The following is a 24,838-nucleotide window of genomic DNA, read 5'->3' as shown; positions in this document are numbered from 1 at the left end:
CCTGCCCACGGGCCCCTGCCCACCCCCAGCCCCGCACGGCAGAGCCAGGCCTGCCCACGGGCCCCTGCCCGCCCCCAGCCCCGCACGGCAGAGCCAGGCCTGCCCACGGGCCCCTGCCCGCCCCCAGCCCCGCACGGCAGAGCCAGGCCTGCCCACGGGCCCCTGCCCGCCCCCAGCCCCGCACGGCAGAGCCAGGCCTGCCCACGGGCCCCTGCCCACCCCCAGCCCCGCACGGCAGAGCCAGGCCTGCCCACGGGCCCCTGCCCGCCCCCAGCCCCGCACGGCAGAGCCAGGCCTGCCCACGGGCCCCTGCCCGCCCCCAGCCCCGCACGGCAGAGCCAGGCCTGCCCACGGGCCCCTGCCCGCCCCCAGCCCCGCACGGCAGAGCCAGGCCTGCCCACGGGCCCCTGCCCACCCCCAGCCCCGCACGGCAGAGCCAGGCCTGCCCACGGGCCCCTGCCCACCCCAGCCCCGCACGGCAGAGCCAGGCCTGCCCACGGGCCCCTGCCCACCCCCCAGCCCCGCACGGCAGAGCCAGGCCTGCCCACGGGCCCCTGCCCACGCCCAGCCCCACACGGCAGAGCCAGGCCTGCCCACGGGCCCCTGCCCACCCCCAGCCCCGCACGGCAGAGCCAGGCCTGCCCACGGGCCCCTGCCCACCCGCAGCCCCGCACGGCAGAGCCAGGCCTGCCCACGGGCCCCTGCCCACCCCCAGCCCAGCACGGCAGAGCCAGGCCTGCCCACGGGCCCCTGCCCACGCCCAGCCCCGCACGGCAGAGCCAGGCCTGCCCACGGGCCCCTGCCCACGCCCAGCCCCGCACGGCAGAGCCAGGCCTGCCCACGGGCCCCTGCCCACCCCCAGCCCCGCACGGCAGAGCCAGGCCTGCCCACGGGCCCCTGCCCACCCCCAGCCCCGCACGGCAGAGCCAGGCCTGCCCACGGGCCCCCTGCCCGCCCCCAGCCCCGCACGGCAGAGCCAGGCCTGCCCACGGGCCCCTGCCCGCCCCCAGCCCCGCACGGCAGAGCCAGGCCTGCCCACGGGCCCCTGCCCGCCCCCAGCCCCGCACGGCAGAGCCAGGCCTGCCCACGGGCCCCTGCCCGCCCCCAGCCCCGCACGGCAGAGCCAGGCCTGCCCACGGGCCCCTGCCCACCCCCAGCCCAGCACGGCAGAGCCAGGCCTGCCCACGGGCCCCTGCCCACGCCCAGCCCCGCACGGCAGAGCCAGGCCTGCCCACGGGCCCCTGCCCACCCCCAGCCCCGCACGGCAGAGCCAGGCCTGCCCACGGGCCCCTGCCCACGCCCAGCCCCGCACGGCAGAGCCAGGCCTGCCCACGGGCCCCTGCCCACGCCCAGCCCCGCACGGCAGAGCCAGGCCTGCCCACGGGCCCCTGCCCACCCCCAGCCCCGCACGGCAGAGCCAGGCCTGCCCACGGGCCCCTGCCCACCCCCAGCCCCGCACGGCAGAGCCAGGCCTGCCCACGGGCCCCTGCCCACCCCCAGCCCCACACGGCAGAGCCAGGCCTGCCCACGGGCCCCTGCCCGCCCCCAGCCCCGCACGGCAGAGCCAGGCCTGCCCACGGGCCCCTGCCCGCCCCAGCCCCGCACGGCAGAGCCAGGCCTGCCCACGGGCCCCTGCCCACGCCCAGCCCCGCACGGCAGAGCCAGGCCTGCCCACGGGCCCCTGCCCACCCCCAGCCCCGCACGGCAGAGCCAGGCCTGCCCACGGGCCCCTGCCCGCCCCCAGCCCCGCACGGCAGAGCCAGGCCTGCCCACGGGCCCCTGCCCGCCCCCAGCCCCGCACGGCAGAGCCAGGCCTGCCCACGGGCCCCTGCCCACCCCCAGCCCCGCACGGCAGAGCCAGGCCTGCCCACGGGCCCCTGCCCACCCCCAGCCCCGCACGGCAGAGCCAGGCCTGCCCACGGGCCCCTGCCCACCCCAGCCCCGCACGGCAGAGCCAGGCCTGCCCACGGGCCCCTGCCCACCCCCAGCCCCGCACGGCAGAGCCAGGCCTGCCCACGGGCCCCTGCCCGCCCCCAGCCCCGCACGGCAGAGCCAGGCCTGCCCACGGGCCCCTGCCCACCCCAGCCCTGCACGGCAGAGCCAGGCCTGCCCACGGGCCCCTGCCCACCCCAGCCCCGCACGGCAGAGCCAGGCCTGCCCACGGGCCCCTGCCCGCCCCCAGCCCCGCACGGCAGAGCCAGGCCTGCCCACGGGCCCCTGCCCACCCCAGCCCCGCACGGCAGAGCCAGGCCTGCCCACGGGCCCCTGCCCACCCCCAGCCCCGCACGGCAGAGCCAGGCCTGCCCACGGGCCCCTGCCCACGCCCAGCCCCGCACGGCAGAGCCAGGCCTGCCCACGGGCCCCTGCCCACCCCCAGCCCCGCACGGCAGAGCCAGGCCTGCCCACGGGCCCCTGCCCGCCCCCAGCCCCACACGGCAGAGCCAGGCCTGCCCACGGGCCCCTGCCCACGCCCAGCCCCGCACGGCAGAGCCAGGCCTGCCCACGGGCCCCTGCCCACCCCCCACCCCGCACGGCAGAGCCAGGCCTGCCCACGGGCCCCTGCCCACCCCCAGCCCCGCACGGCAGAGCCAGGCCTGCCCACGGGCCCCTGCCCACCCCCAGCCCCACACGGCAGAGCCAGGCCTGCCCACGGGCCCCTGCCCGCCCCCAGCCCCGCACGGCAGAGCCAGGCCTGCCCACGGGCCCCTGCCCGCCCCCAGCCCCGCACGGCAGAGCCAGGCCTGCCCACGGGCCCCTGCCCGCCCCCAGCCCCGCACGGCAGAGCCAGGCCTGCCCACGGGCCCCTGCCCACCCCCAGCCCCGCACGGCAGAGCCAGGCCTGCCCACGGGCCCCTGCCCACCCCCAGCCCCGCACGGCAGAGCCAGGCCTGCCCACGGGCCCCTGCCCACCCCAGCCCCGCACGGCAGAGCCAGGCCTGCCCACGGGCCCCTGCCCACCCCCAGCCCAGCACGGCAGAGCCAGGCCTGCCCACGGGCCCCTGCCCACGCCCAGCCCCGCACGGCAGAGCCAGGCCTGCCCACGGGCCCCTGCCCACCCCCAGCCCAGCACGGCAGAGCCAGGCCTGCCCACGGGCCCCTGCCCGCCCCCAGCCCCACATGGCAGAGCCAGGCCTGCCCACGGGCCCCTGCCCGCCCCCAGCCCCACATGGCAGAGCCAGGCCTGCCCACGGGCCCCTGCCCACCCCAGCCCCACACGGCAGAGCCAGGCCTGCCCACGGGCCCCTGCCCGCCCCCAGCCCCACATGGCAGAGCCAGGCCTGCCCACGGGCCCCTGCCCACGCCCAGCCCCGCACGGCAGAGCCAGGCCTGCCCACGGGCCCCTGCCCGCCCCCAGCCCCACACGGCAGAGCCAGGCCTGCCCACGGGCCCCTGCCCACGCCCAGCCCCGCACGGCAGAGCCAGGCCTCTGTGCCATGCATGGGCCAAGGCTGGAGTGAGCCGGTCCCTCGGGCCTCTGCCTGGGCTGGCTCCTTGCCCCCAGCCCATCTCATCCTCCGTCCAGGCAGGAGCCTCAGCCCGGCCCGTTCAGCAGGAGGGGTCCTGGGCAGCAGGCTGGCGGAGGGCAGATGTCCCCTGGGGAGGAGCCTGCGGAGCGCGCCTGTTCTCTGGGACATGCCCCTGGCTGCCCCTCTCTGCCTAGCTTGGGGCAGGCATCTGTGGTCAGCACGGCCTCCGGGCCAGCCCCAGCTCCAGGGCTCCCCGTGCGGCCTCCGGCCCGGCCCCCACTTCAGAGCGCCGGGCGGGGCGGAGCGGGCGGGGTGCCTGCTGACCTGTCCCTCCCCTCTCCGCAGACCAGTCAGTGCATGTGGCTGATGCAGGCTCTGGGCTTCCTGCTCTCGGCGCTGCAGGTGGAGGAGATCCTGAAGAACCTGCACTCGCTCATCACGCCCTACGTCCAGCAGCTAGAGAAGCTGGCTGAGGAAACGGTGAGGCCCCCGCCCCTCGCCGGCCCCCGCCCCTCGCCCCTCGTCGGCCCCTCGCCGGCCCCCGCCCCTCGCCCCTCGCCGGTCCCCGCCCCTCGCCCCTCGTCGGCCCCTCGCCGGCCTCCGCCCCCCACCCCTCGCCGGCCCCCGCCCCCCGCCCCTCGTCGGCCCCTCGCCGGCCCCCGCCCCTCGTCGGCCCCTCGCCGGCCCCCGCCCCTCGCCCCTCGTCGGCCCCTCGCCAGCCCCCGCTCCTCGCCGGCCCTGCCAGCCCCGCAGCGGCTCCCGCACGCGTCCGGCGCCGTTCTGCAGCAGAGCTTTGGCTCCAGCCCGCGGGGGCAGGGCTGTGCTGAGGCCGCAGGGGCCACGGCGTGTGGCTAGCCCGGGGGGAGGGGCCCGTGGCCGGGGCTGACGCTTTGCTTCCCCTGCCAGCCCAACCCCTCCAACAAACTGGCCATCGTGCACATCCTGGGCCTGCTCTCCAACCTCTTCACCACGCTGGACATCAGCCACCATGACGACGACCGCGAGAGCGCCGAGGCCAAGAAGCCGCCCGCGCCGCAGGGCCCCAACCCGGTGGGTGGCGCCGCTCCCCCGCGCTGCCCCCCCCCGCCCGAGGGGCCCCCCGCGCTGCCCCAGGAGCCCTGCCGCTGCCCCCCCGCCCGAGGGGCCCCCCGCGCTGCCCCAGGAGCCCTGCCGCTGCCCCCCCGCCCGAGGGGCCCCCCGCGCTGCCCCAGGAGCCCTGCCGCTGCCCCCCCGCCCGAGGGGCCCCCCGCGCTGCCCCAGGAGCCCTGCGGCTGCCCCCCCCGCCCGAGGGGCCCCCCCGCGCTGCCCCAGGAGCCCTGCCGCTGCCCCCCCCGCCCGAGGGGCCCCCCGCGCTGCCCCAGGAGCCCTGCCGCTGCCCCCCCCCGCCCGAGGGGCCCCCCCGCGCTGCCCCAGGAGCCCTGCCGCTGCCCCCCCCCCGCCCGAGGGGCCCCCCGCGCTGCCCCAGGAGCCCTGCCGCTGCCCCCCCCGCCCGAGGGGCCCCCCGCGCTGCCCCAGGAGCCCTGCCGCTGCCCCCCCCGCCCGAGGGGCCCCCCGCGCTGCCCCAGGAGCCCTGCCGCTGCCCCCCCCCCCCGCCCGAGGGGCCCCCCGCGCTGCCCGAGGAGCCCTGCCGCTGCCCCCCCCGCCCGAGGGGCCCCCCGCGCTGCCCCAGGAGCCCTGCCGCTGGCCCTCCCCGCCCGAGGGGCCCCCCCCGCTGCCCCAGGAGCCCTGCCGCTGCCCCCCCGCCCGAGGGGCCCCCGCGCTGCCCCAGGAGCCCTGCCGCTGCCCCCCCGCCCGAGGGGCCCCCCCCGCTGCCCCAGGAGCCCTGCCGCTGCCCCCCCGCCCGAGGGGCCCCCCCGCGCTGCCCCAGGAGCTCTGTGGCTGCCCCCCCCGCCCGAGGGGCTCCCCCGCGCTGCCCTAGGAGCTCTGTGGCTGCCCCCCCCCGCCCGAGGGGCCCCCCGCGCTGCCCCAGGAGCCCTGCCGCTGCCCCCCCCGCCCGAGGGGCCCCCCGCGCTGCCCTAGGAGCTCTGTGGCTGCCCCCCCCCGCCCGAGGGGCCCCCCGCGCTGCCCTAGGAGCTCTGTGGCTGCCCCCCCCCGCCCGAGGGGCCCCCCCGCGCTGCCCTAGGAGCTCTGTGGCTGCCCCCCCCCGCCCGAGGGGCCCCCCGCGCTGCCCTAGGAGCTCTGTGGCTGCCCCCCCCGCCCGAGGGGCCCCCCCGCGCTGCCCTAGGAGCTCTGTGGCTGCCCCCCCCGCCCGAGGGGCCCCCCGCGCTGCCCTAGGAGCTCTGTGGCTGGGCGCCCCCCCCCCCACCCGAGCTGCTGCCCCGCTGCCCGCAGGCTGGGCGGCCTGGCCGGGAGGAGGGGGCTGGAGGAGCCTCTCCTGCCCTGCCGAGCCGGGGCCCCAGGCTGGTGTTCGCACCCCGCTGCCTCCCCGAGCCAGGGGCTGCCCATTGCAGCGCGGGTCCCTGCGCCCTGCCCGGAGAGTCTGGGTGCCTCAAGCTTTAGCTCTGGGCCCCGTCTGTGTCCCCCTCCTCCCAGTGGGCGGGGCCCTGTCTGTGTCCCCCTCCCCCCAGTGGGCGGGGCCCCGTCTGTGTCCCCCTTCCCCCAGTGGGCGGGGCCCCGTCTGTGTCCCCCTCCCCCCAGTGGGCGGGGGCCCCGTCTGTGTCCCCCTTCCCCCAGTGGGCGGGGGCCCCGTCTGTGTCCCCCCTTCCCCCAGTGGGCGGGGCCCCGTCTGTGTCCCCCTCCTCCCAGTGGGCGGAGCCCCGTCTGCTACCCCCCAGCAGGGCTACTCAACTAGCTGAGCAGGGTTTCCAGGAGGAGGTGCCGACTCCCCGCTGCCCCGGGCTCCGCACCCTGTTTCACAAGAGCCTCTGCTGGGCACATTTCCAGGGTGCTCCCCCGCCCCCCACCTCCGCTCCGGCCTCTTTCTGAGAGAGCCAGCAAGGGGGGGACTGGCCGATCAGACACTCCCATCCCTCCCCCAGCGGGCAGAGGCCTCCGTGCCCCCGCTGCCAGGCCTGAGCGGCTGCTCTGCCCCGGCAGGTGGTGGTCGTGCTGCAGCAAGTCTTCCAGCTCATCCGGCAGGTGCTGAGCAAATGGCTGAACGATGCCCAGGTGGTGGAGGTAGGTGGGGGTGGGGCGACGGGTAGCCCTGGCACGGGGACCGCAGCCTGCCCCACGGCGGGCACCAGGGATACAGTGGGTCAGGCTGCTCTGGGCAGAGCCCTTCTGCTCAGCCACTGAGGGCGCCGGCAGAGCTGTGTTTGGGGGTCTAAGGCCTGGGGCTGCGGGTCCGGTTTGAGGGGCCCCGGCAGAGCTGTGTTTGGGGGTCTAAGGCCTGGGGCTGCGGGTCCGGTTTGAGGGGCCCCGGCAGAGCTGTGTTTGGGGGTCTAAGGCCTGGGGCTGCGGGTCCGGTTTGAGGGGCCCCGGCAGAGCTGTGTTTGGGGGTCTAAGGCCTGGGGCTGCAGGTCCGGTTTGAGGGGAGTCGGCAGAGCTGTGTTTGGGGGTCTAAGGCCTGGGGCTGCAGGTCCGGTTTGAGGGGAGTCGGCAGAGCTGTGTTTGGGGGTCTAAGGCCTGGGGCTGCAGGTCCGGTTTGAGGGGAGTCGGCAGAGCTGTGTTTGGGGGTCTAAGGCCTGGGGCTGCAGGTCCGGTTTGAGGGGAGTCGGCAGAGCTGTGTTTGGGGGTCTAAGGCCTGGGGCTGCAGGTCCGGTTTGAGGGGAGTCGGCAGAGCTGTGTTTGGGGGTCTAAGGCCTGGGGCTGCGGGTCCGGTTTGAGGGGCCCCGGCAGAGCTGTGTTTGGGGGTCTAAGGCCTGGGGCTGCGGGTCCGGTTTGAGGGGCCCCGGCAGAGCTGTGTTTGGGGGTCTAAGGCCTGGGGCTGCGGGTCCGGTTTGAGGGGCCCCGGCAGAGCTGTGTTTGGGGGTCTAAGGCCTGGGGCTGCAGGTCCGGTTTGAGGGGAGTCGGCAGAGCTGTGTTTGGGGGTCTAAGGCCTGGGGCTGCAGGTCCGGTTTGAGGGGCCCCGGCAGAGCTGTGTTTGGGGGTCTAAGGCCTGGGGCAGGGGGTCCGGTTTGAGGGGCCCCGGCAGAGCTGTGTTTGGGGGTCTAAGGCCTGGGGCTGCGGGTCCGGTTTGAGGGGCCCCGGCAGAGCTGTGTTTGGGGGTCTAAGGCCTGGGGCTGTGGGTCCGGTTTGAGGGTCCCCGGCAGAGCTGTGTTTGGGGGTCTAAGGCCTGGGGCTGCAGGTCCGGTTTGAGGGGAGTCGGCAGAGCTGTGTTTGGGGGTCTAAGGCCTGGGGCTGCGGGTCCGGTTTGAGGGGCCCCGGCAGAGCTGTGTTTGGGGGTCTAAGGCCCGGGGCTGCAGGTCCGGTTTGAGGGGCCCCGGCAGAGCTGTGTTTGGGGGTCTAAGGCCTGGGGCTGTGGGTCCGGTTTGAGGGGCCCCGGCAGAGCTGTGTTTGGGGGTCTAAGGCCTGGGGCTGTGGGTCCGGTTTGAGGGGCCCCGGCAGAGCTGTGTTTGGGGGTCTAAGGCCTGGGGCTGCTGGTCCGGTTTGAGGGGCCCCGGCAGAGCTGTGTTTGGGGGTCTAAGGCCTGGGGCTGCAGGTCCGGTTTGAGGGGAGTCGGCAGAGCTGTGTTTGGGGGTCTAAGGCCTGGGGCTGCGGGTCCGGTTTGAGGGGCCCCGGCAGAGCTGTGTTTGGGGGTCTAAGGCCTGGGGCTGCTGGTCCGGTTTGAGGGGCCCCGGCAGAGCTGTGTTTGGGGGTCTAAGGCCTGGGGCTGCGGGTCCGGTTTGAGGGGAGTCGGCAGAGCTGTGTTTGGGGGTCTAAGGCCTGGGGCAGGGGGTCCGGTTTGAGGGGCCCCGGCAGAGCTGTGTTTGGGGGTCTAAGGCCTGGGGCTGCTGGTCCGGTTTGAGGGGAGTCGGCAGAGCTGTGTTTGGAGGTCTAAGGCCTGGGGCTGCGGGTCCGGTTTGAGGGGCCCCGGCAGAGCTGTGTTTGGGGGTCTAAGGCCTGGGGCAGGGGGTCCGGTTTGAGGGGCCCCGGCAGAGCTGTGTTTGGGGGTCTAAGGCCCGGGGCTGCAAGTCTGGTTTGAGGGGAGTCGGCAGAGCTGTGTTTGGGGGTCTAAGGCCTGGGGTTGCAGGTCCGGTTTGAGGGGCCCCGGCAGAGCTGTGTTTGGGGGTCTAAGGCCTGGGGCTGCGGGTCCGGTTTGAGGGGCCCCGGCAGAGCTGTGTTTGGGGGGCCCAAGGCCTGGGGCTGCAGGTCCGGTTTGAGGGGAGTCGGCAGAGCTGTGTTTGGGGGTCTAAGGCCTGGGGCAGGGGGTCCGGTTTGAGGGGCCCCGGCAGAGCTGTGTTTGGGGGTCTAAGGCCTGGGGCTGCGGGTCCGGTTTGAGGGGCCCCGGCAGAGCTGTGTTTGGGGGTCTAAGGCCTGGGGCTGCGGGTCCGGTTTGAGGGGCCCCGGCAGAGCTGTGTTTGGGGGTCTAAGGCCTGGGGCTGCAGGTCCGGTTTGAGGGGAGTCGGCAGAGCTGTGTTTGGGGGTCTAAGGCCTGTGGCTGCGGGTCCGGTTTGAGGGGCCCCGGCAGAGCTGTGTTTTGGGGTCTAAGGCCTGGGGCTGCGGGTCCGGTTTGTGGAGAGTCGGCAGAGCTGTGTTTGGGGGTCTAAGGCCTGGGGCAGGGGGTCCGGTTTGAGGGGCCCTGGCAGAGCTGTGTTTGGGGGTCTAAGGCCTGGGGCTGCGGGTCCGGTTTGAGGGGAGTCGGCAGAGCTGTGTTTGGGGGTCTAAGGCCTGGGGCTGCGGGTCCGGTTTGAGGGGCCCCGGCAGAGCTGTGTTTGGGGGTCTAAGGCCCGGGGCTGCAGGTCCGGTTTGAGGGGCCCCGGCAGAGCTGTGTTTGGGGGTCTAAGGCCTGGGGCTGTGGGTCCGGTTTGAGGGGCCCCGGCAGAGCTGTGTTTGGGGGTCTAAGGCCTGGGGCTGTGGGTCCGGTTTGAGGGGCCCCGGCAGAGCTGTGTTTGGGGGTCTAAGGCCTGGGGCTGCTGGTCCGGTTTGAGGGGCCCCGGCAGAGCTGTGTTTGGGGGTCTAAGGCCTGGGGCTGCAGGTCCGGTTTGAGGGGAGTCGGCAGAGCTGTGTTTGGGGGTCTAAGGCCTGGGGCTGCGGGTCCGGTTTGAGGGGCCCCGGCAGAGCTGTGTTTGGGGGTCTAAGGCCTGGGGCTGCTGGTCCGGTTTGAGGGGCCCCGGCAGAGCTGTGTTTGGGGGTCTAAGGCCTGGGGCTGCGGGTCCGGTTTGAGGGGAGTCGGCAGAGCTGTGTTTGGGGGTCTAGGGCCTGGGGCTGCGGGTCCGGTTTGAGGGGCGCCGGCAGAGCTGTGTTTGGGGGTCTAAGGCCTGGGGCTGCGGGTCCGGTTTGAGGGGCCCCGGCAGAGCTGTGTTTGGGGGTCTAAGGCCTGGGGCTGCTGGTCCGGTTTGAGGGGAGTCGGCAGAGCTGTGTTTGGAGGTCTAAGGCCTGGGGCTGCGGGTCCGGTTTGAGGGGCCCCGGCAGAGCTGTGTTTGGGGGTCTAAGGCCTGGGGCAGGGGGTCCGGTTTGAGGGGCCCCGGCAGAGCTGTGTTTGGGGGTCTAAGGCCCGGGGCTGCAAGTCTGGTTTGAGGGGAGTCGGCAGAGCTGTGTTTGGGGGTCTAAGGCCTGGGGCTGCGGGTCCGGTTTGAGGGGCCCCGGCAGAGCTGTGTTTGGGGGTCTAAGGCCTGGGGCTGCGGGTCCGGTTTGAGGGGCCCCGGCAGAGCTGTGTTTGGGGGTCTAAGGCCTGGGGCAGGGGGTCCGGTTTGAGGGGCCCTGGCAGAGCTGTGTTTGGGGGTCTAAGGCCTGGGGCTGCGGGTCCGGTTTGAGGGGAGTCGGCAGAGCTGTGTTTGGGGGTCTAAGGCCTGGGGCTGCAGGTCCGGTTTGAGGGGAGTCGGCAGAGCTGTGTTTGGGGGTCTAAGGCCTGGGGCTGCGGGTCCGGTTTGAGGGGAGTCGGCAGAGCTGTGTTTGGGGGTCTAAGGCCTGGGGCTGTGGGTCCGGTTTGAGGGGAGTCGGCAGAGCTGTGTTTGGGGGTCTAAGGCCTGGGGCTGCGGGTCCGGTTTGAGGGGCCCCGGCAGAGCTGTGTTTGGGGGTCTAAGGCCCGGGGCTGCGGGTCCGGTTTGAGGGGCCCCGGCAGAGCTGTGTTTGGGGGTCTAAGGCCTGGGGCTGCGGGTCCGGTTTGAGGGGCCCCGGCAGAGCTGTGTTTGGGGGTCTAAGGCCTGGGGCTGCAGGTCCGGTTTGAGGGGCCCCGGCAGAGCTGTGTTTGGGGGTCTAAGGCCTGGGGCTGCGGGTCCGGTTTGAGGGGAGTCGGCAGAGCTGTGTTTGGGGGTCTAAGGCCTGGGGCTGCAGGTCCGGTTTGAGGGGCCCCGGCAGAGCTGTGTTTGGGGGTCTAAGGCCTGGGGCTGCAGGTCCGGTTTGAGGGGCCCCGGCAGAGCTGTGTTTGGGGGTCTAAGGCCTGGGGCTGCGGGTCCGGTTTGAGGGGAGTCGGCAGAGCTGTGTTTGGGGGTCTAAGGCCTGGGGCTGTGGGTCCGGTTTGAGGGGCCCCGGCAGAGCTGTGTTTGGGGGTCTAAGGCCTGGGGCAGGGGGTCCGGTTTGAGGGGCCCCGGCAGAGCTGTGTTTGGGGGTCTAAGGCCTGTGGCTGCGGGTCCGGTTTGAGGGGAGTCGGCAGAGCTGTGTTTGGGGGTCTAAGGCCTGGGGCTGTGGGTCCGGTTTGAGGGGCCCCGGCAGAGCTGTGTTTGGGGGTCTAAGGCCTGGGGCTGCAGGTCCGGTTTGAGGGGCCCCGGCAGAGCTGTGTTTGGGGGTCTAAGGCCTGGGGCTGCAGGTCCGGTTTGAGGGGCCCCGGCAGAGCTGTGTTTGGGGGTCTAAGGCCCGGGGCTGCGGGTCCGGTTTGAGGGGCCCCGGCAGAGCTGTGTTTGGGGGTCTAAGGCCTGGGGCTGTGGGTCCGGTTTGAGGGGAGTCGGCAGAGCTGTGTTTGGGGGTCTAAGGCCTGGGGCTGCGGGTCCGGTTTGAGGGGAGTCGGCAGAGCTGTGTTTGGGGGTCTAAGGCCTGGGGCTGCGGGTCCGGTTTGAGGGGAGTCGGCAGAGCTGTGTTTGGGGGTCTAAGGCCTGGGGCTGCGGGTCCGGTTTGAGGGGAGTCGGCAGAGCTGTGTTTGGGGGTCTAAGGCCTGGGGCTGCGGGTCCGGTTTGAGGGGAGTCGGCAGAGCTGTGTTTGGGGGTCTAAGGCCTGGGGCTGCGGGTCCGGTTTGAGGGGAGTCGGCAGAGCTGTGTTTGGGGGTCTAAGGCCTGGGGCTGCGGGTCCGGTTTGAGGGGCGCCGGCAGAGCTGTGTTTGGGGGTCTAAGGCCTGGGGCTGCGGGTCCGGTTTGAGGGGAGTCGGCAGAGCTGTGTTTGGGGGTCTAAGGCCTGGGGCTGCAGGTCCGGTTTGAGGGGCCCCGGCAGAGCTGTGTTTGGGGGTCTAAGGCCTGGGGCTGCAGGTCCGGTTTGAGGGGCCCCGGCAGAGCTGTGTTTGGGGGTCTAAGGCCTGGGGCTGCGGGTCCGGTTTGAGGGGCCCCGGCAGAGCTGTGTTTGGGGGTCTAAGGCCTGGGGCTGCGGGTCCGGTTTGAGGGGCCCCGGCAGAGCTGTGTTTGGGGGTCTAAGGCCTGGGGCTGCAGGTCCGGTTTGAGGGGCCCCGGCAGAGCTGTGTTTGGGGGTCTAAGGCCTGGGGCTGCAGGTCCGGTTTGAGGGGCCCCGGCAGAGCTGTGTTTGGGGGTCTAAGGCCTGGGGCTGCAGGTCCGGTTTGAGGGGAGTCGGCAGAGCTGTGTTTGGGGGTCTAAGGCCTGGGGCTGCGGGTCCGGTTTGAGGGGAGTCGGCAGAGCTGTGTTTGGGGGTCTAAGGCCTGGGGCTGCAGGTCCGGTTTGAGGGGCCCCGGCAGAGCTGTGTTTGGGGGTCTAAGGCCTGGGGCTGCGGGTCCGGTTTGAGGGGCCCCGGCAGAGCTGTGTTTGGGGGTCTAAGGCCTGGGGCTGTGGGTCCGGTTTGAGGGGAGTCGGCAGAGCTGTGTTTGGGGGTCTAAGGCCTGGGGCTGCGGGTCCGGTTTGAGGGGAGTCGGCAGAGCTGTGTTTGGGGGTCTAAGGCCTGGGGCTGCGGGTCCGGTTTGAGGGGAGTCGGCAGAGCTGTGTTTGGGGGTCTAAGGCCTGGGGCTGCGGGTCCGGTTTGAGGGGAGTCGGCAGAGCTGTGTTTGGGGGTCTAAGGCCTGGGGCTGCAGGTCCGGTTTGAGGGGCCCCGGCAGAGCTGTGTTTGGGGGTCTAAGGCCTGGGGCTGCGGGTCCGGTTTGAGGGGCCCCGGCAGAGCTGTGTTTGGGGGTCTAAGGCCTGGGGCTGCAGGTCCGGTTTGAGGGGCCCCGGCAGAGCTGTGTTTGGGGGGCCCAAGGCCTGGGGCTGCAGGTCCGGTTTGAGGGGCCCCGGCAGAGCTGTGTTTGGGGGGCCCAAGGCCTGGGGCTGCAGGTCCGGTTTGAGGGGGGTCGGCAGAGCTGTGTTTGGGGGTCTAAGGCCTGGGGCTGCGGGTCCGGTTTGAGGGGCGCCGGCAGAGCTGTGTTTGGGGGTCTAAGGCCTGGGGCTGCGGGTCCGGTTTGAGGGGCCCAGGCAGAGCTGTGTTTGGGGGTCTAAGGCCTGGGGCTGCGGGTCCGGTTTGAGGGGAGTCGGCAGAGCTGTGTTTGGGGGTCTAAGGCCTGGGGCTGCGGGTCCGGTTTGAGGGGCGCCGGCAGAGCTGTGTTTGGGGGTCTAAGGCCTGGGGCTGCGGGTCCGGTTTGAGGGGCCCCGGCAGAGCTGTGTTTGGGGGTCTAAGGCCTGGGGCTGCGGGTCCGGTTTGAGGGGCCCCGGCAGAGCTGTGTTTGGGGGTCTAAGGCCTGGGGCTGCAGGTCCGGTTTGAGGGGAGTCGGCAGAGCTGTGTTTGGGGGTCTAAGGCCTGGGGCTGCAGGTCCGGTTTGAGGGGAGTCGGCAGAGCTGTGTTTGGGGGTCTAAGGCCTGGGGCTGCAGGTCCGGTTTGAGGGGAGTCGGCAGAGCTGTGTTTGGGGGTCTAAGGCCTGGGGCTGCGGGTCCGGTTTGAGGGGCCCCGGCAGAGCTGTGTTTGGGGGTCTAAGGCCTGGGGCTGCGGGTCCGGTTTGAGGGGCCCCGGCAGAGCTGTGTTTGGGGGTCTAAGGCCTGGGGCTGCGGGTCCGGTTTGAGGGGAGTCGGCAGAGCTGTGTTTGGGGGTCTAAGGCCTGGGGCTGCAGGTCCGGTTTGAGGGGAGTCGGCAGAGCTGTGTTTGGGGGTCTAAGGCCTGGGGCTGCAGGTCCGGTTTGAGGGGAGTCGGCAGAGCTGTGTTTGGGGGTCTAAGGCCTGGGGCTGCGGGTCCGGTTTGAGGGGCCCCGGCAGAGCTGTGTTTGGGGGTCTAAGGCCTGGGGCTGCGGGTCCGGTTTGAGGGGCCCCGGCAGAGCTGTGTTTGGGGGTCTAAGGCCTGGGGCTGCGGGTCCGGTTTGAGGGGCCCCGGCAGAGCTGTGTTTGGGGGTCTAAGGCCTGGGGCTGCAGGTCCGGTTTGAGGGGAGTCGGCAGAGCTGTGTTTGGGGGTCTAAGGCCTGGGGCTGCAGGTCCGGTTTGAGGGGCCCCGGCAGAGCTGTGTTTGGGGGTCTAAGGCCTGGGGCAGGGGGTCCGGTTTGAGGGGCCCCGGCAGAGCTGTGTTTGGGGGTCTAAGGCCTGGGGCTGCGGGTCCGGTTTGAGGGGCCCCGGCAGAGCTGTGTTTGGGGGTCTAAGGCCTGGGGCTGTGGGTCCGGTTTGAGGGGCCCCGGCAGAGCTGTGTTTGGGGGTCTAAGGCCTGGGGCTGCGGGTCCGGTTTGAGGGGAGTCGGCAGAGCTGTGTTTGGGGGTCTAAGGCCTGGGGCTGCGGGTCCGGTTTGAGGGGCCCCGGCAGAGCTGTGTTTGGGGGTCTAAGGCCCGGGGCTGCAGGTCCGGTTTGAGGGGCCCCGGCAGAGCTGTGTTTGGGGGTCTAAGGCCTGGGGCTGTGGGTCCGGTTTGAGGGGCCCCGGCAGAGCTGTGTTTGGGGGTCTAAGGCCTGGGGCTGTGGGTCCGGTTTGAGGGGCCCCGGCAGAGCTGTGTTTGGGGGTCTAAGGCCTGGGGCTGCTGGTCCGGTTTGAGGGGCCCCGGCAGAGCTGTGTTTGGGGGTCTAAGGCCTGGGGCTGCGGGTCCGGTTTGAGGGGAGTCGGCAGAGCTGTGTTTGGGGGTCTAAGGCCTGGGGCAGGGGGTCCGGTTTGAGGGGCCCCGGCAGAGCTGTGTTTGGGGGTCTAAGGCCTGGGGCTGCTGGTCCGGTTTGAGGGGAGTCGGCAGAGCTGTGTTTGGAGGTCTAAGGCCTGGGGCTGCGGGTCCGGTTTGAGGGGCCCCGGCAGAGCTGTGTTTGGGGGTCTAAGGCCTGGGGCAGGGGGTCCGGTTTGAGGGGCCCCGGCAGAGCTGTGTTTGGGGGTCTAAGGCCCGGGGCTGCAAGTCTGGTTTGAGGGGAGTCGGCAGAGCTGTGTTTGGGGGTCTAAGGCCTGGGGTTGCAGGTCCGGTTTGAGGGGCCCCGGCAGAGCTGTGTTTGGGGGTCTAAGGCCTGGGGCTGCGGGTCCGGTTTGAGGGGCCCCGGCAGAGCTGTGTTTGGGGGGCCCAAGGCCTGGGGCTGCAGGTCCGGTTTGAGGGGAGTCGGCAGAGCTGTGTTTGGGGGTCTAAGGCCTGGGGCAGGGGGTCCGGTTTGAGGGGCCCCGGCAGAGCTGTGTTTGGGGGTCTAAGGCCTGGGGCTGCGGGTCCGGTTTGAGGGGCCCCGGCAGAGCTGTGTTTGGGGGTCTAAGGCCTGGGGCTGTGGGTCCGGTTTGAGGGGCCCCGGCAGAGCTGTGTTTTGGGGTCTAAGGCCTGGGGCTGCGGGTCCGGTTTGTGGAGAGTCGGCAGAGCTGTGTTTGGGGGTCTAAGGCCTGGGGCTGCGGGTCCGGTTTGAGGGGCCCCGGCAGAGCTGTGTTTGGGGGTCTAAGGCCCGGGGCTGCAGGTCCGGTTTGAGGGGCCCCGGCAGAGCTGTGTTTGGGGGTCTAAGGCCTGGGGCTGTGGGTCCGGTTTGAGGGGCCCCGGCAGAGCTGTGTTTGGGGGTCTAAGGCCTGGGGCTGTGGGTCCGGTTTGAGGGGCCCCGGCAGAGCTGTGTTTGGGGGTCTAAGGCCTGGGGCTGCTGGTCCGGTTTGAGGGGCCCCGGCAGAGCTGTGTTTGGGGGTCTAAGGCCTGGGGCTGCAGGTCCGGTTTGAGGGGAGTCGGCAGAGCTGTGTTTGGGGGTCTAAGGCCTGGGGCTGCGGGTCCGGTTTGAGGGGCCCCGGCAGAGCTGTGTTTGGGGGTCTAAGGCCTGGGGCTGCTGGTCCGGTTTGAGGGGCCCCGGCAGAGCTGTGTTTGGGGGTCTAAGGCCTGGGGCTGCGGGTCCGGTTTGAGGGGAGTCGGCAGAGCTGTGTTTGGGGGTCTAGGGCCTGGGGCTGCGGGTCCGGTTTGAGGGGCGCCGGCAGAGCTGTGTTTGGGGGTCTAAGGCCTGGGGCTGCGGGTCCGGTTTGAGGGGCCCCGGCAGAGCTGTGTTTGGGGGTCTAAGGCCTGGGGCTGCTGGTCCGGTTTGAGGGGAGTCGGCAGAGCTGTGTTTGGAGGTCTAAGGCCTGGGGCTGCGGGTCCGGTTTGAGGGGCCCCGGCAGAGCTGTGTTTGGGGGTCTAAGGCCTGGGGCAGGGGGTCCGGTTTGAGGGGCCCCGGCAGAGCTGTGTTTGGGGGTCTAAGGCCCGGGGCTGCAAGTCTGGTTTGAGGGGAGTCGGCAGAGCTGTGTTTGGGGGTCTAAGGCCTGGGGCTGCGGGTCCGGTTTGAGGGGCCCCGGCAGAGCTGTGTTTGGGGGTCTAAGGCCTGGGGCTGCGGGTCCGGTTTGAGGGGCCCCGGCAGAGCTGTGTTTGGGGGTCTAAGGCCTGGGGCAGGGGGTCCGGTTTGAGGGGCCCTGGCAGAGCTGTGTTTGGGGGTCTAAGGCCTGGGGCTGCGGGTCCGGTTTGAGGGGAGTCGGCAGAGCTGTGTTTGGGGGTCTAAGGCCTGGGGCTGCAGGTCCGGTTTGAGGGGAGTCGGCAGAGCTGTGTTTGGGGGTCTAAGGCCTGGGGCTGCAGGTCCGGTTTGAGGGGCCCCGGCAGAGCTGTGTTTGGGGGTCTAAGGCCTGGGGCTGTGGGTCCGGTTTGAGGGGAGTCGGCAGAGCTGTGTTTGGGGGTCTAAGGCCTGGGGCTGCAGGTCCGGTTTGAGGGGAGTCGGCAGAGCTGTGTTTGGGGGTCTAAGGCCTGGGGCTGCGGGTCCGGTTTGAGGGGCCCCGGCAGAGCTGTGTTTGGGGGTCTAAGGCCTGGGGCTGCGGGTCCGGTTTGAGGGGAGTCGGCAGAGCTGTGTTTGGGGGTCTAAGGCCTGGGGCTGCGGGTCCGGTTTGAGGGGCCCCGGCAGAGCTGTGTTTGGGGGTCTAAGGCCTGGGGCTGCGGGTCCGGTTTGAGGGGAGTCGGCAGAGCTGTGTTTGGGGGTCTAAGGCCTGGGGCTGCGGGTCCGGTTTGAGGGGAGTCGGCAGAGCTGTGTTTGGGGGTCTAAGGCCTGGGGCTGCGGGTCCGGTTTGAGGGGCCCCGGCAGAGCTGTGTTTGGGGGTCTAGGGCCTGGGGCTGCGGGTCCGGTTTGAGGGGAGTCGGCAGAGCTGTGTTTGGGGGTCTAAGGCCTGGGGCTGCGGGTCCGGTTTGAGGGGCCCCGGCAGAGCTGTGTTTGGGGGTCTAAGGCCCGGGGCTGCGGGTCCGGTTTGAGGGGCCCCGGCAGAGCTGTGTTTGGGGGTCTAAGGCCTGGGGCTGCGGGTCCGGTTTGAGGGGCCCCGGCAGAGCTGTGTTTGGGGGTCTAAGGCCTGGGGCTGCAGGTCCGGTTTGAGGGGCCCCGGCAGAGCTGTGTTTGGGGGTCTAAGGCCTGGGGCTGCGGGTCCGGTTTGAGGGGAGTCGGCAGAGCTGTGTTTGGGGGTCTAAGGCCTGGGGCTGCAGGTCCGGTTTGAGGGGCCCCGGCAGAGCTGTGTTTGGGGGTCTAAGGCCTGGGGCTGCAGGTCCGGTTTGAGGGGCCCCGGCAGAGCTGTGTTTGGGGGTCTAAGGCCTGGGGCTGCGGGTCCGGTTTGAGGGGAGTCGGCAGAGCTGTGTTTGGGGGTCTAAGGCCTGGGGCTGTGGGTCCGGTTTGAGGGGCCCCGGCAGAGCTGTGTTTGGGGGTCTAAGGCCTGGGGCAGGGGGTCCGGTTTGAGGGGCCCCGGCAGAGCTGTGTTTGGGGGTCTAAGGCCTGTGGCTGCGGGTCCGGTTTGAGGGGAGTCGGCAGAGCTGTGTTTGGGGGTCTAAGGCCTGGGGCTGTGGGTCCGGTTTGAGGGGCCCCGGCAGAGCTGTGTTTGGGGGTCTAAGGCCTGGGGCTGCAGGTCCGGTTTGAGGGGCCCCGGCAGAGCTGTGTTTGGGGGTCTAAGGCCTGGGGCTGCAGGTCCGGTTTGAGGGGCCCCGGCAGAGCTGTGTTTGGGGGTCTAAGGCCCGGGGCTGCGGGTCCGGTTTGAGGGGCCCCGGCAGAGCTGTGTTTGGGGGTCTAAGGCCTGGGGCTGTGGGTCCGGTTTGAGGGGAGTCGGCAGAGCTGTGTTTGGGGGTCTAAGGCCTGGGGCTGCGGGTCCGGTTTGAGGGGAGTCGGCAGAGCTGTGTTTGGGGGTCTAAGGCCTGGGGCTGCGGGTCCGGTTTGAGGGGCCCCGGCAGAGCTGTGTTTGGGGGTCTAAGGCCTGGGGCTGCGGGTCCGGTTTGAGGGGAGTCGGCAGAGCTGTGTTTGGGGGTCTAAGGCCCGGGGCTGCGGGTCCGGTTTGAGGGGCCCCGGCAGAGCTGTGTTTGGGGGTCTAAGGCCTGGGGCTGCGGGTCCGGTTTGAGGGGCCCCGGCAGAGCTGTGTTTGGGGGTCTAAGGCCTGGGGCTGCGGGTCCGGTTTGAGGGGCCCCGGCAGAGCTGTGTTTGGGGGTCTAAGGCCTGGGGCTGCGGGTCCGGTTTGAGGGGAGTCGGCAGAGCTGTGTTTGGGGGTCTAAGGCCTGGGGCTGCGGGTCCGGTTTGAGGGGAGTCGGCAGAGCTGTGTTTGGGGGTCTAAGGCCTGGGGCTGCAGGTCCGGTTTGAGGGGCCCCGGCAGAGCTGTGTTTGGGGGTCTAAGGCCTGGGGCTGCAGGTCCGGTTTGAGGGGCCCCGGCAGAGCTGTGTTTGGGGGTCTAAGGCCTGGGGCTGCGGGTCCGGTTTGAGGGGCCCCGGCAGAGCTGTGTTTGGGGGTCTAAGGCCTGGGGCTGCGGGTCCGGTTTGAGGGGCCCCGGCAGAGCTGTGTTTGGGGGTCTAAGGCCTGGGGCTGCAGGTCCGGTTTGAGGGGCCCCGGCAGAGCTGTGTTTGGGGGTCTAAGGCCTGGGGCTGCAGGTCCGGTTTGAGGGGCCCCGGCAGAGCTGTGTTTGGGGGTCTAAGGCCTGGGGCTGCAGGTCCGGTTTGAGGGGAGTCGGCAGAGCTGTGTTTGGGGGTCTAAGGCCTGGGGCTGCGGGTCTGGTTTGAGGGGCCCCGGCAGAGCTGTGTTTGGGGGTCTAAGGCCTGGGGCTGCGGGTCCGGTTTGAGGGGAGTCGGCAGAGCTGTGTTTGGGGGTCTAAGGCCTGGGGCTGCGGGTCCGGTTTGAGGGGCCCCGGCAGAGCTGTGTTTGGGGGTCTAAGGCCTGGGGCTGTGGGTCCGGTTTGAGGGGAGTCGGCAGAGCTGTGTTTGGGGGTCTAAGGCCTGGGGCTGCGGGTCCGGTTTGAGGGGAGTCGGCAGAGCTGTGTTTGGGGGTCTAAGGCCTGGGGCTGCGGGTCCGGTTTGAGGGGAGTCGGCAGAGCTGTGTTTGGGGGTCTAAGGCCTGGGGCTGCGGGTCCGGTTTGAGGGGAGTCGGCAGAGCTGTGTTTGGGGGTCTAAGGCCTGGGGCTGCAGGTCCGGTTTGAGGGGCCCCGGCAGAGCTGTGTTTGGGGGTCTAAGGCCTGGGGCTGCGGGTCCGGTTTGAGGGGCCCCGGCAGAGCTGTGTTTGGGGGTCTAAGGCCTGGGGCTGCAGGTCCGGTTTGAGGGGCCCCGGCAGAGCTGTGTTTGGGGGGCCCAAGGCCTGGGGCTGCAGGTCCGGTTTGAGGGGCCCCGGCAGAGCTGTGTTTGGGGGGCCCAAGGCCTGGGGCTGCAGGTCCGGTTTGAGGGGGGTCGGCAGAGCTGTGTTTGGGGGTCTAAGGCCTGGGGCTGCGGGTCCGGTTTGAGGGGCGCCGGCAGAGCTGGGGGGATGTACCAATGGGTGCTCCAAGGGATGCCACTGAGAATTGCTTAGTGACCCGGCTGCTGAGCCCCCGCCGGGAGTCCTCCCCTCGGCCCCAAGCCAGTCAGAGCCTCCTGTTCACACGGGGCAGCCGGAAGTGGCACAGGCAACCCCCTCGCACAGGCCGGTGCCCCCCTCGCACGGCGGGCGGTTCCGAAACCCAGACCCACCAAGTACAAGGCTCTTCCCATCCCCACGCCCCGGCCCACTGCGACCTCAGAGCTCACCCCGTCGCACCCGGAACCCTCAGCACCTCCCGCCGGCGGCTTGTGTGTCACACACAGAGAGGGGGAGAGCTGGAACTGGTGGGGGGCCGGATACACCCGCTGTGATATGGGGGGTCTCTGGGGCGGGCCGGGAGGGCAGATGAGGGCGAATTGCAGAGAACCAGGCTACTTACAGCCCCGCGCTGGGGCTCCTTAACTCCAAGGCACCAAACCAGCTACACTGAGCACCTCTGCTTGCAGCTCCGCTCAGCCAGAAGTCACGAGCCACCTCCCCTCACGCACCCCAGAGCTCCCTGTGCCCCCCCTGCACCCCCACACAGGGGAGAGGTTAGAACCCATCCCCCCCTCCCCTCAGACACCCCAGTGCTCCCTGTGCCCCCCCTGCACCCCCACACAGGGGAGAGGTTAGAACCCATCCCCCCCCTCCCCTCAGACACCCCAGTGCTCCCTGTGCCCCCCCTGCACCCCCACACAGGGGAGAGGTTAGAACCCATCCCCCCCTCCCCTCAGACACCCCAGTGCTCCCTGTGCCCCCCCAGCACCCCCACACAGGGGAGAGGTTAGAACCCATCCCCCACCTCCCCTCACGCACCCCAGAGCTCCCTGTGCCCCCCCAGCACCCCCACACAGGGGAGAGGTTAGAACCCATCCCCCACCTCCCCTCAGACACCCCAGTGCTCCCTGTGCCCCCCCAGCACCCCCACACAGGGGAGAGGTTAGAACCCATCCCCCACCTCCCCTCACACACCCCAGAGCTCCCTGTGCCCCCCCAGCACCCCCACACAGGGGAGAGGTTAGAACCCATCCCCCACCTCCCCTCACACACCCCAGTGCTCCCTGTGCCCCCCAGCCTCCCTTACACAGGGGAGAGGTTAGAACCCATCCCCCACCTCCCCTCACACACCCCAGTGCTCCCTGTGCCCCCCCAGCTCCCCCCACACAGGGGAGAGGTTATAACCCATCCCCCACCTCCCCTCAGACACCCCAGTGTTCCCTGTGCCCCCCAGCCTCCCTTACACAGGGGAGAGGTTAGAACCCATCCCCCACCTCCCCTCACACACCCCAGTGCTCCCTGTGCCCCCCCAGCCCCCCCACACAGGGGAGAGGTTAGAACCCATCCCCCACCTCCCCTCACACACCCCAGTGCTCCCTGTGCCCCCCAGCCTCCCTTACACAGGGGAGAGGTTAGAACCCATCCCCCACCTCCCCTCACACACCCCAGTGCTCCCTGTGCCCCCCCAGCTCCCCCCACACAGGGGAGAGGTTAGAACCCATCCCCCCCTCCCCTCAGACACCCCAGAGCTCCCTGTGCCCCCCTCACACAGGGGAGAGGTTAGAACCCATCCCCCCCTCCCCTCAGACACCCCAGTGCTCCCTGTGCCCCCCAGCACCCCCACACAGGGGAGAGGTTAGAACCCATCCCCCACCTTCCCTCAAACACCCCAGTGCTCCCTGTGCCCCCCCAGCCCCCCTCACACAGGGGAGAGGTTAGAACCCATCCCCCCCTCCCCTCAGACACCCCAGTGCTCCCTGTGCCCCCCCAGCCCCCCTCACACAGGGGAGAGGTTAGAACCCATCCCCCCCTCCCCTCAGACACCCCAGTGCTCCCTGTGCCCCCCCAGCCCCCCTTACACAGGGGAGAGGTTAGAACCCATCCCCCCCTCCCCTCAGACACCCCAGAGCTCCCTGTGCCCCCCCAGCCGCCCCACACAGGGGAGAGGTTAGAACCCATCCCCCACCTCCCCTCAGACACCCCAGTGCTCCCTGTGCCCCCCCAGCCTCCCCTTACACAGGGGAGAGGTTAGAACCCATCCCCCACCTCCCCTCACGCACCCCAGAGCTCCCTGTGCCCCCCCAGCCCCCCCACACAGGGGAGAGGTTAGAACCCATCCCCCACCTCCCCTCACACACCCCAGTGCTCCCTGTGCCCCCCCAGCTCCCCCCACACAGGGGAGAGGTTAGAACCCATCCCCCACCTCCCCTCAGACACCCCAGAGCTCCCTGTGCCCCCCCAGCCCCCCCACACAGGGGAGAGGTTCTAACCCATCCCCCCTCCCCTCACACACCCCAGTGCTCCCTGTGCCCCCCAGCCCCCCCACACAGGGGAGAGGTTAGAACCCATCCCCCACCTCCCCTCACACACCCCAGTGCTCCCTGTGCCCCCCCAGCCCCCCCTTACACAGGGGAGAGGTTATAACCCATCCCCCACCTCCCCTCACACACCCCAGTGCTCCCTGTGCCCCCCCAGCCCCCCCACACAGGGGAGAGGTTAGAACCCATCCCCCACCTCCCCTCAGACACCCCAGTGTTCCCTGTGCCCCCCCAACCCCCCTCACACAGGGGAGAGGTTAAATCCATCCCCCACCTCCCCTCAGACACCCCAGTGCTCCCTGTGCCCCCCCAGCTCCCCCTTACTCAGGGGAGAGGTTATAACCCATCCCCCACCTCCCCTCAGACACCCCAGTGCTCCCTGTGCCCCCCAGCCCCCCTCACACAGGGGAGAGGTTAGAACCCATCCCCCACCTCCCCTCACACACCCCAGTGCTCCCTGTGCCCCCCCAGCCCCCCCCCCCACACAGGAGAGAGGTTAGAACCCATCCCCCACCTCCCCTCAGACACCCCAGTGCTCCCTGTGCCCCCCAGCCCCCCTCACACAGGGGAGAGGTTAGAACCCATCCCCCACCTCCCCTCACACACCCCAGTGCTCCCTGTGCCCCCCCCAGCCCGCCCTCACACAGGGGAGAGGTTAAATCCATCCCCCACCTCCCCTCAGACACCCCAGTGCTCCCTGTGCCCCCCCAGCTCCCCCTCACAAAGGGGAGAGGTTATAACCCATCCCCCACCTCCCCTCAGACACCCCAGTGCTCCCTGTGCCCCCCAGCCCCCCTTACACAGGGGAGAGGTTATAACCCATCCCCCACCTCCTCTCAGACACCCCAGTGCTCCCTGTGCCCCCCAGCCCCCCTTACACAGGGGAGAGGTTATAACCCATCCCCCACCTCCGCTCACACACCCCAGTGCTCCCTGTGCCCCCCAACCCCTCCCCACACAGGGGAGAGGTTATAACCCATCCCCCACCTCCCCTCAGACACCCCAGTGCTCCCTGTGCCCCCCCAGCCCCTCCCCACACAGGGTAGAGGTTATAACCCATCCCCCACCTCCCCTCAGACACCCCAGTGCTCCCTGTGCCCCCCCAGTGTCCCCCCACACAGGGGAGAGGTTATAACCCATCCCCCCCCTCCCCTCAGACACCCCAGTGCTCCCTGTTCCCTCCCAGCCTCCCTCACACAGGGGAGAGATTAAACCCCTCCCCTCTCACACCCCAGTGCTCCCTGTGCCCCCCAGCCCCCCTTACATAGGGGAGAGGTTATAACCCATCCCCCACCTCCCCTCACACACCCCAGTGCTCCCTGTGCCCCCCCAGCCCCCTCCCACACAGGGGAGAGGTTATAACCCATCCCCCACCTCCCCTCACACACCCCAGTGCTCCCTGTGCCCCCCCAGCCCCCCTCACACAGGGGAGAGGTTATAACCCATCCCCCACCTCCCCTCACACACCCCAGTGCTCCCTGTGCCCCCCAGCCCCCTCTTACACAGGGGAGAGGTTATAACCCATCCCCCACCTCCCCTCAGACACCCCAGTGCTCCCTGTGCCCCCCAGCCCCCCTCACACAGGAGAGAGGTTATAACCCATCCCCCCCTCCCCTCAGACACCCCAGTGCTCCCTGTGCCCCCCCAGCACCCCCTCACACAGGAGAGAGGTTAAACCCATCCCCCACCTCCCCTCAGACACCCCAGTGCTCCCTGTGCCCCCCCCAACCCCCCCACACAGGGGAGAGGTTATAACCCATCCCCCACCTCCCCTCAGACACCCCAGTGCTCCCTGTGCCCCCCAGCCCCCCTCACACAGGAGAGAGGTTATAACCCATCCCCCCCTCCCCTCAGAGACCCCAGTGCTCCCTGTGCCCCCCCAGCTCCCCCTCACACAGGGGAGAGGTTAAACCCATCCCTCTCCCCTTCAGACAGGGCTGGCTTAGGTGAGGTCCCTGGAGTATATCCGCGTTGGATGGGTCTGTGACTCCAGGTCGGGGTCCCCTCGATCCTGCAGCCCTGTAGGAGCCAGAAGAGGCTCCGCCAGCCAGCACCATGGGGGGTTCATTGCTCCCCCCGGACACAGCCCAGCACAGACGTGACGCGGCTACAGGAGTCAGGGCCAGGGGGCCTCAGCCCCCCTGAGATGGGTCCCTGGGCCCCTGACTCCCAGCCCCTCCGCAGTCTGTCTCCTTCCTGCTTTTCAGCCAAAGACTGACCCTTCCCCCCAAACCTGGTGCTGGTCTCCCCCTCCCTCCCTCTGTGTCCCCTGGGGAGCCCTGCCATCTGCTCAGGCGGGGCCGGGGTGTCTGGGCCGTGCCCATGTGGGGGAGTCAGCGGGAACAGACCGCCCCCCCCCCGTGCCAGAGACGGGTCCTTCAGTACCTCGCAGGGGGACAGCCCAGGGCTGGCTGGCAGGGGCTGTGGGTCGGGAGAGGGGCAGTGGCGGGGGGGGGGGGGGGGCAGAGAAAGGGTAGAGAGAGGAAGTGAGGCTGTGGGGGGGGGGGCTGTCCACTCTTGTGGCCCTGGGCTCGCCGGTTGGGTTTCACTGGCTGCCGTGCTGGGCTGGGGGTGACCCCGCTGGCCGCAGGGAAGGGACCGTGTGTCCGTGTGCAGGGGCTGGCCTGAGGGGGGCCGTAGGCCATGGCCCCTCCGCCTGACTCTTGGGCGAGGTGGAGCAATGGGAGCAAAGCCGGGGCGCAGCCGCCTGGGGCTG

The 24,838-nt window shown here is 70.9% G+C and overlaps 1 protein-coding gene across 1 annotated transcript in view; it reads left to right on the top strand.

The window, feature by feature from the left end:
• IPO13 (importin 13) overlaps positions 1-24,838 on the top strand; it is a gene marked incomplete at its 3' end in the record, with an annotated part of 81,322 nt that overhangs the window by 42,434 nt on the left and 14,050 nt on the right. The window contains exons 10-12 of the mRNA XM_075914636.1: positions 3,813-3,947; positions 4,374-4,517; positions 6,504-6,584. Coding sequence (XP_075770751.1) covers positions 3,813-3,947; positions 4,374-4,517; positions 6,504-6,584 — 360 coding nt within the window. The remainder of the gene's footprint in view (positions 1-3,812; positions 3,948-4,373; positions 4,518-6,503; positions 6,585-24,838) is intronic.

The sequence above is a fragment of the Pelodiscus sinensis genome, unplaced genomic scaffold (genome assembly GCF_049634645.1).
Source record: "Pelodiscus sinensis isolate JC-2024 unplaced genomic scaffold, ASM4963464v1 ctg99, whole genome shotgun sequence".
In the NCBI taxonomy this organism is placed as follows: Eukaryota; Metazoa; Chordata; order Testudines; family Trionychidae; genus Pelodiscus; species Pelodiscus sinensis.
The sequence above is the reverse complement of the archived record's forward strand: the minus strand, read 5'-3'. Positions and strand labels throughout refer to the sequence as shown.